The 8,866-nt window shown below is 44.0% G+C and overlaps 1 protein-coding gene across 1 annotated transcript; it reads right to left on the bottom strand.

The window, feature by feature from the left end:
- Positions 1 to 1,036: 1,036 nt before the first annotated feature.
- On the bottom strand, positions 1,037 to 4,106 carry LOC308376380 (H-2 class II histocompatibility antigen, I-E alpha chain-like; the record flags this gene model as incomplete). Its single annotated transcript, XM_080852674.1, has 4 exons — positions 1,037 to 1,086; positions 1,387 to 1,668; positions 3,030 to 3,287; positions 4,049 to 4,106. The coding sequence occupies 4 exons, from the start codon at positions 4,104 to 4,106 to the stop codon at positions 1,037 to 1,039; spliced, it is 648 nt and encodes a 215-aa protein (XP_080708800.1).
- Between the last annotated feature and the right edge of the window lie 4,760 nt (positions 4,107 to 8,866).

The following is an 8,866-nucleotide window of genomic DNA, read 5'->3' as shown; positions in this document are numbered from 1 at the left end:
ACACAGGGGATTCGCAGGGGATTCAAGTGGCTCCGGATACAGTTCATTTGGAATCAGTAAGCACTGTGCTGTCTTTGGACAACAGCAACCCTGCCTGTGCTGTACAAAGTGATAGTGCTGAGGTGTCTTTGTCCGTGGAGCCCCCCTCAACAATTAAGTCTACTGCCCACACACGTGCTTCACCTGGTCATTACAGGGGTGGGTTATACACTAGGCAGGGTAGACTTGTTAGGCCTGTGAAGAGGCTTATACAGACTATGGCTCTTCAGTGGGTGCGGAATCTCCTAAGAGGAGCTGTGTAGAAAAGTACAGGTTTATTGATATTGATGTATGTTTGATAAGTTTCTTTTAAAAATGTAATTTTGTTTCTCTTTCTTGATCCTGTGTATCACCCCTTGTGGGGAGAGATTGTTATATTCTGCCTTTTTATATTAGGCTATGGTTGTAGGTAGTTGTACCCCTCATTAGCAAGGTGTATATGGCACCTTTTCTTAAGATGAGTTAGGGCCTAGTTAACCCCTCTAGCTGGCTCCCTTCCTCTTCTAGTCCGTTAACGGACAGCACTCTGATGCTGGTTGACCTTCGGTCCTTATTATGGGTTACACTTTCTCTGCATTTTTTTTTTTTTTTAGTTTTTATTTGGTTGGATTGATGTCAATTCAGTGAAGTCAGTGGGAGTGAGTGTAACAGGGTCAATTATGCTTCCCTGAATTTACCTCCCTTCATGGGTTAATTTTGTGGCACATTCAAGAAGCAGATTATTGGTTCCTAAGTTTGTTTGGAAACAATGTTTTGAAGTGGGTGTGATGAAATAGATATCCCTGTGTTCTTCCTTTCCTCTATATCTTTTCCTGGAAGTATATGACAGAGGTAGGTTGACGTCTAAAAACACAGGCTAACGAGGTTATTAGCCTACATGTGGCAATATGATTGAGCTAGTTTTGTACATAGTAATTTACGTGGTTTGCCTGATGTACAGGAGCTGAGCGACTGGCTAGCTTCTATCTGAATGCTTTTATTTTCTTCATTTCATTTATCAGGAAGCCGCAATAAAAGTTTGCATATCAGGTCGGTGGATGCGTCCTTCTTTAAACACAACGCAGAGAGTGAAACAGCGAGGGGAACTTTACCTCCGTTACACACACACACAAACACATACACACATACACACACACACACACACACACACACACACACACGCATGTTACATGATGCCACGATATGTGTATGATGGTTACACCGGTGTTGCAGATTTGAAGACCTTCATTACTTGTCCAAGATTAATTGTTGAGAGGCTCATAACTGATTGCAAAGCCTTTTGTTGTATATAATATATCCAGGTTAATGGGGAATGAGTCACACAGTTTATTTGCTGTAGCGTCTCACCCCAGTATCTTGTCAAGGGCCCCTCCAGTGCCGAGTGCTCCACAGTGCAGGTGTAGATGTCCCCCTCCTGAGGGGTGAACTTCAGGGTGGAGAACTGGTTGAATGTGACATCGTTGTTTATGTGGATTTGGCTTGAGCTCACTTCCTGTGTCACGTTGTTGTTGTTCCTGGTCCACTTCACCGTGAGTCGAGGAGGGTAGAACCCAGTGACGTAGCAAATGAGGGTGTTCTCAGAACCCAAACGCACCTCATCACGGACATACATGACACATACCGGGGGTTCTGCAATTAAACAATTATTTCACTTTATTCTTAAAAAAGAACACAATTTAGCATTCACTTTGGCCTTGTTAAAAAAAGAATAAAAAAAAACAATATCAATCGGCATTAGAAACATGTCAAAAGTTAACAATACTCACTGCAGTGTTAAGAGTACAAACTTTTCAATTCAAAGTAAAACTTATTTTTAAAAAGCTGCATTTTACCTTTGGCCTCTGGGCCTCGTTTCCCGAACGTGCACTTAGCCTTAAAAAGGACTTGAAATCGGTCGTAAGAGGGATTCTACGTTGCAGAGCGGTTTCCCGACGCGGCACTTAGCTTAAGTTTATCTTTCGTTGAGAAGAATTCTACGTGTGCTCAGGACCAGTAGTAACTTCACACTTAGCGATGCAATCCAGTAGTAACTTCACACTTAGCGATGCAATCCACCAGGGGCGTCGTTCGGCCTATTATAGAAGAAATCCAAAGGATGTTTCTGTGTATAGCACATCATGAGAATGTCATTGTTTCACCTGCCTATTCCCATCAAAATAGAAATAAAGAATATTAAGTATTTGAAAATAAAGATTATACAAAATAATATGTTATTGAACTAAGGAGATGGCTTTTCTGACTGTGTAGTTAGGCTGCAATATTAGGAAATTGACATGTCATTGAGCCGGGCTGGAAATCAATCAAGCGGGTGGCACCCGCCAGCCTATATATATTTATTGAGGTATTGTTCTTATGTCGACACTTGTTATATTGGAACTTCATTCATGAGCCTATACATGGGTTTCTTGTATACAAACATTGAAGGCTGCGCGCGCAAATCCGCGGCAGAAAGCCATCTACCCTAATACAAATGAATACAGAAAGCCCAGTTTAAATGTATTGTTTATTACTTATTTAGCCTACCGTTCCCTATTCTGTTGCCATGAATGCTTGCACACATCCTCAACATATTCCCAAACGTAACCTTGTACATTGTTGAGCCTTTTTCTATATTTGATTTGATTTGATATTTTATTTTTCCTGGCAAACGGATGCTTCCTCCTAGGTATACTGAACATCTTACCAACTCTGTTAGAGCAGTTCACCACACAACAACTCCCTGTCATGTTGCCTTCCTCCACCGCGAGATTGCGCACGCAACCATGACGTAGCCGAGAAACCCATGTATACACAAGTGAGAAAATCGACTCGTCTGACATCGATGAACAGGCGACCTCCACCCTAAGAGATACTTAAGAACTCGTGCACGTGGCGCTCGTGCACCTGACTTTAAGATGATGTTTGAAACGCTCGTAAATAGAAAGTATTACTGAGTCTACTATGTCGCCAAAATCCATGTAGAACGTTAAGATACGTCGTTATCGGGAAACGAGACCCAGGAGGATAACCAAGTTGTCCTGCAATATATTCCATGGCATCCTGAAATTCCTTCATTTCATTGTAAGCGTATGAATATATCAGTCCATATAATTTATCCCAGGATATGGGGTCTACAACACTTGGTATTGTGATGACAACTGTCTTGTTCTCAAAGTCCACATACAATACCTGATTCCCATCCAGATCTGCTGAAAAGTATTCCTGGTTTTTGTCACAGTATATGTCGTTGACAGCATCTTGATACACAACTGGAGCACAAAAGAAAAACACAATGTATACATTATCTGTGTGCATGTGGGCTATAGAGCTACAGTATAGGCCATGGCATTACCTTTAAATGCCGGTTTTAGGTTTAAGTATTTGCACATCGAAATACAATAGGCCTCCTTAGGCCTCAGTTCAAATGGCCTACTCCGTCACTATTTCTACATCTCAGAATGTGTAAAACCACGTCATATTCTTAAAGGATTTCATGTTGTATTCTTTTCTGCCTTTTGTTCACTTTAATTTAATCATCAAAAATATTATGTGGTTTAATAACAACTAATGGTAATATACTGAGCCTTTAAACTCATTCCATGATTGTGGGAACAGGCTATTGTAAAAACTGTTTATTGCTGAATTATAATTTAATGGTCAATACATCTGCTGGACCTCTATAAGAACCCATTTTGGTGGATAGTTCAGATTTGACCAGAATTACCCAGAATAATGGTTTATCAAAAACTATCAAACAGAATGAAAAACAACTTCTCTCTTCAGATCCTCATTGCACGCGAACTACAGACAATGTTTTGATGTGACAACTATGTAAGGGATAATGTAAAGTCCGGACATTTTTTTGGAACATATATAATAATTGTGTTTATTATATGGCTCCTCAGAATGTTCCAATGAATGTTTGTGGCATTTACATTTTTTTGTATTTTTATAATGACTGCCGGACTACATTGCCTTATTATGTCAACAATAACGTTTAGGGTAATGTTTTAAGGGTGTCACTACTTACATTGAATTCCTGTGCACTTGACACATGTTATCCAAAAACAGATGACAGCAATCTTCATATTTCAAATGCGCTGATTGATATACCAATGTATGCTGACCCATGTACTCGGACTACAGGAAAACCAACTGCAGTGCAGAAATGTTTTCCACCTCTTTCAATTATGGCTGAACAGAAATATCCAATAGGAAGGCCAGGTTCATCAACAGTCATTAGTATCTGGGTAAGATCCAGAGGCATATCTAGGGACATCAGGTTGGATTTGAGTATATTTCATGAATTTTATTTGATGTCATGAACTTGTAAAGACACTGTGTTTTCTAGTGCTGCCTTATCTTTGTTCATCAACAGACAGCGCTTGTGATTGGTACATTGCTCTGCCGTTTAACTTATTTGATATAGCAGTTTGCCTGGAAATATATGACACTGTATCTTCTTATTTTCTTGATTGGTCTGTTGCACTGAGTGATAACGACCTTCACACACTGCTTTCTCCTCACTGAGGGAGACCATGTCCAGGTCAACACTGATTTGTGCTTTTGTCCTGGCGTTAGTATATCTTCTCCTTGGAGTAGGTAGGTGAAAAACTTGTACATGTAATACAGTAACAGAAAGAAAGAGTCATTAAAGAGGAGTTATGCAGTTAACAGACAGTCTCAACTTTGGACATTTTAAGCTATTCATAATATCCTAATATTAAAGGTACAATATGCAACAATTATGCTTCAGGATTAGGGTTAGGATAAGCAGTTTAACCTTAAAATAACAGCTTAAAAAAAATTGGGGCGCTACAATGACATTTAATATGGAGAATCGCGTCAGTGCCATTGGCATAGCAGGGTCGATTGGCATATAACTGCGTTATGTAGTTTTGCCTGCCGCAGCCCGCCGACCTGACTTGCTTACCTTCTGCCGATCTAGTAAGTAGCTTATTTGCCGTCTTGCTTAGTCTTGTGTTGCACTTGCTTGATGTTGTTGACTGTGTTAGGACAGTCGTTGAGTCACTAGTTTGTCATAATGTCAAAGTCAGCACATTTCAAGAGATTTCGTTAGTTTTAGCTGCTAGCATACCTTTAGCGATCTTAAGAGGCCACGTCAACCATTCCACTACCACTTATTTCATGTATAGCGCCACCTAGTTACAAATGAAAAAGCAAAAATGGAGTGTTGTAAAACATTTTAATTGTAAGTTGACAAGGTCAAAACTGCACGAAATCGGAGGTGTGGGATCATTATCACACCTTCTGACTGCACGTTAAGTTTCGTGGAATTCCGTTCACGGGGGGGCATGCAATAAATTGATTTATATGATTATACACCAACTGGCCTGTAGGTGGCGTGACACAGTTTTCTTCGAATATCCCGAGAACCGTAGGGCCAAATTGTTCTTGTATGTTTGTGTCAAGGGGCAATGTCAACCCATACCATAACCAGTCATTACATGTATAGCGCCACCTAGATTAAAATTTAAAAGCAAAAATGAGGTGTTTTAATCGAATATATGTCAAAGTGCTCGGAAAATTACCAAATTTGCCAGGGACATCAAGCATGTAACCGTTCATCTTCGGTAGAGTTTTTGTCCATGGATGAAGCAAAATGGCTCTGTAGCGCCCCCTAGAACATTGCAAAAACCCCTGCGCATTGGGGTTATTTTGGCTTAGCTTGACGGAATTCGGTACACGCCCTGATGATGCTTGGACGCACCAAAAAGTCTCTTGAGCCATGGTGGCAGGTCTACAGGAAGTCGGCCATTTTGAGTGGAAGATGCGTTTTGACGGCGTTTGCACACCTCGCATCTGATCGAACTCCTCCGACAGCTTTAATGGTAACGCCTTGAAGTGTGGTCCGGCTACTCTTCAGCCATGGGCGACTAAAAGTTATATTGGATTTTCTCATTAGTCGGAAGGTGTGGGCGTGGCAGACCCTCAAACTTTGCCAACTTGTTAGTGCTTGCCACAAAACACAAAGTCTCTTATAACTCAATCGCATATATGTCAAAGTGCTTGAAAAATTACCAAATTTGCCAGGGACATCAAGCCTGTAACCGTCCATCTTCGGTAGAGTTTTTGTCCATGGATGGAGCAAAATGGCTCTGTAGCGCCCCCTAGAACATTGCAAAAAACCCTGTGCATTGGGGTTATTTTGGCGTAGCTTGACGTAATTCGCCCACCGCTTCATCATGCTTGGACGCATCAAAAAGTCTCTCGACGCCATGGTGGCAGGTCCACAGGAAATTGGCCATTTTGAGTGGAAGATGCGTTTTGACGGCGTTTGCACACCTCGCATCTGATCGAACTCCTCCGACAAATTTAATTGTAACGCCTTGAAATGTGGTCAGGTTACTCTTCAGCCATGGGCGACTAAAAGTTATATTGGATTTTCTCATTAGTCGGAAGGTGTGGGTGTGGCAGACCCTCAAACTTTGCCAACTTGCCAGTGCTTGCCACAAAACACAAAGTCTCTTATAACTCTTGCGAACATTGTTTGATCCAGAGAAAATGTCTTAGGGTGGATGCTGGCCCGAACCCGTACATATGCCTGACTGATATCACCTATAACGCCACCTGTTGGTGGTTGGAAACTTCACTTTGTTTCCACACCTCTTTATGTGACCTGTTTTAACAAACTACATTGCAAAAGAAAGATATACCAAAACAATCCACAAAAAAGTAGTACACAAAACATTACATTACCAAATCATCAAAATCTATCACAAATAATTCCTTTAATACATAAAAATGAAACACAAACCAATGTACACACACAAAACACATAAAAACACACTGTCAACCATGACTCATTCTGTGTTAAAACCTACTGAACAGTTCGGTCGGTCATATTTTGTAACGCTTTGCGTTACGTCTAGTTATTACTCTTTGGAGTTGGTGAGTTGGATTTTTCCTTACTAGCTCTGAGTGCTGCAAGGATATTTTACGCTTAAGCAAGTTGCGGTCCAGCTGGTGTCCACGCTCGTCTTCGACTTGCTAGTTCACTGTTGCTTAAAACGTGCTACGTTGACTAGCTCTTGCTAATTGTGTCTCTTTTGCAGATTCAAGATGTCCAGAGTCTATCCTGACTGTGGTCATGCCAAGGAGAAGGGTGACCGGCATCGCCGCTGTACGCTGTGCCTCGGCAGGGGGCACGCTGAGGCGGCGTTGTCCGGAGATATCCCTCCGGACGAGTCACGAAGCGCCTCTCTCTATGGTAGAGAGAGGACCTGCATCCGGGGGCGAAGCCTGCGCCGTCTGGGGTGGTGTCCCTCGCCCTGGAAGCAGCAGTGGACCTGGTGGTTTCCTTCGGGTAGCCGCTGGGTCCTCCTGCTCTTCTCCAGCGCGCTCAGTGGCCCCAGTCGCGGTGACTGCGGAGGCCGCCGAGCCGCTGTCTGAGCTCGACGTCCAGCTCGACGAGTTGGACGTCGACGCTGGTGGAGAGAGTCTGTTAGATGATTCGTTCGAGGTCGACTCGGACGAGGAAACAGACATGGTGATGGGTGACGCGCCGAGGGCTACGAAGCCCACGGCACTCTCCCGGAACCTGGGTCACCAGCTACACGAGGTAGCGGTGAGGGCTGCGAGCCGGCTTGGTCTTCCCCCCCCACAAGCACTACATTCCCATGTTCTCAACACTGTCCCGTTAGGCGCAGACACAAGACAAGCTTGCTTTTCCCCTCCCGCGATGCACCCGTTGCATTCGCAAAACCAATTTTTTATTCAAACCAAGAGGGGGAAACCCCAGATCTCACCCTCCTCTCTAGGAGTGGGGTCAGATCAAGGTTTAGACAGATTGGTGATGAGCGGCTTAGTAGCCGACAAATTCAATATAAGCCCGAGGCTGGCAGACTGCGTTTTGAGCTGGCGTGCTTGCGCAGTCTCGCCCTGGGTGCTGAAAACTATTTCAAAGGGTTACACTCTTCAGTTCGCCAGGCCTCCGCCCAGGTTCACGATTGTAATTCAATCACGGGTGCCGCGAGATTGCGCACATTTCCTTCAACAGGAGATAGATGCGTTACTTGTGAAAAGGGCTATAAGCGTAGTGTCGCCAGAGAATGCAAACTCGGGACATTACAGCAAATATTTCCTCGTCCCCAAAAAGGACGGGAATTATCGCCCTATATTAGATCTGAACAATTATAGCTGAACAGAATTAGAACTGAACTGAACAAGTCTCTCATGCCGCTGAAGTTCAAAATGTTCACTCCGCCAGAGACAAGTTTCGCTTGATCACGGTGGATCGCAGATGCTGGCAGGCCTTGGCCGTATGGCGATCCCCACATTTCGGAAGTGGCTCCGCTCGATGCAGTAGTGAGCTGCGTTATCGTCACCACAGACGCCTCCACTACAGGCTGGGGTGCTATATGCGAAGGATATTCTGTGAACGGGCCCTGGTCATCAACGGTGTTCCTAGCGCTTCGACACTTCATTCCCACATTCTGGGCAGGCGTAACGTTCTCGTCAAAACAGACAACATGTCCACCATGGCCTACATAAATCGCCAAGGAGGGGTGCGCTCCCCTGCGCTTCATCATTGGGCGAGCCGACTGCTCCTGTGGGCAGCGAAGCGCATTCGCTCTCTCATGGCAGTGCATATACCAGGCCGTCTCAATTACGGAGCCGACCTTCTGTCGAGGGGCAACCCTCAAGCGGCAGACTGGTGCCTTCACCGTCAGGTGATCGACCAGATTTGGCTTCGGTTTTACAGGGCACAGGTGGCAGAGAAAACGCCTGCTGCCCTCTGTGGTTTTCGCTGGGGGGCGACAAACCTCCGTTAGGCGTAGACGCGCTGAGCCAGCAATGGCCCAACATGCGTCTTTACGCATTCCCT

Source organism: Sprattus sprattus (genome assembly GCF_963457725.1).
Source record: "Sprattus sprattus genome assembly, chromosome: 15".
In the NCBI taxonomy this organism is placed as follows: domain Eukaryota; kingdom Metazoa; phylum Chordata; class Actinopteri; order Clupeiformes; family Clupeidae; genus Sprattus; species Sprattus sprattus.
The sequence above is the reverse complement of the archived record's forward strand: the minus strand, read 5'-3'. Positions and strand labels throughout refer to the sequence as shown.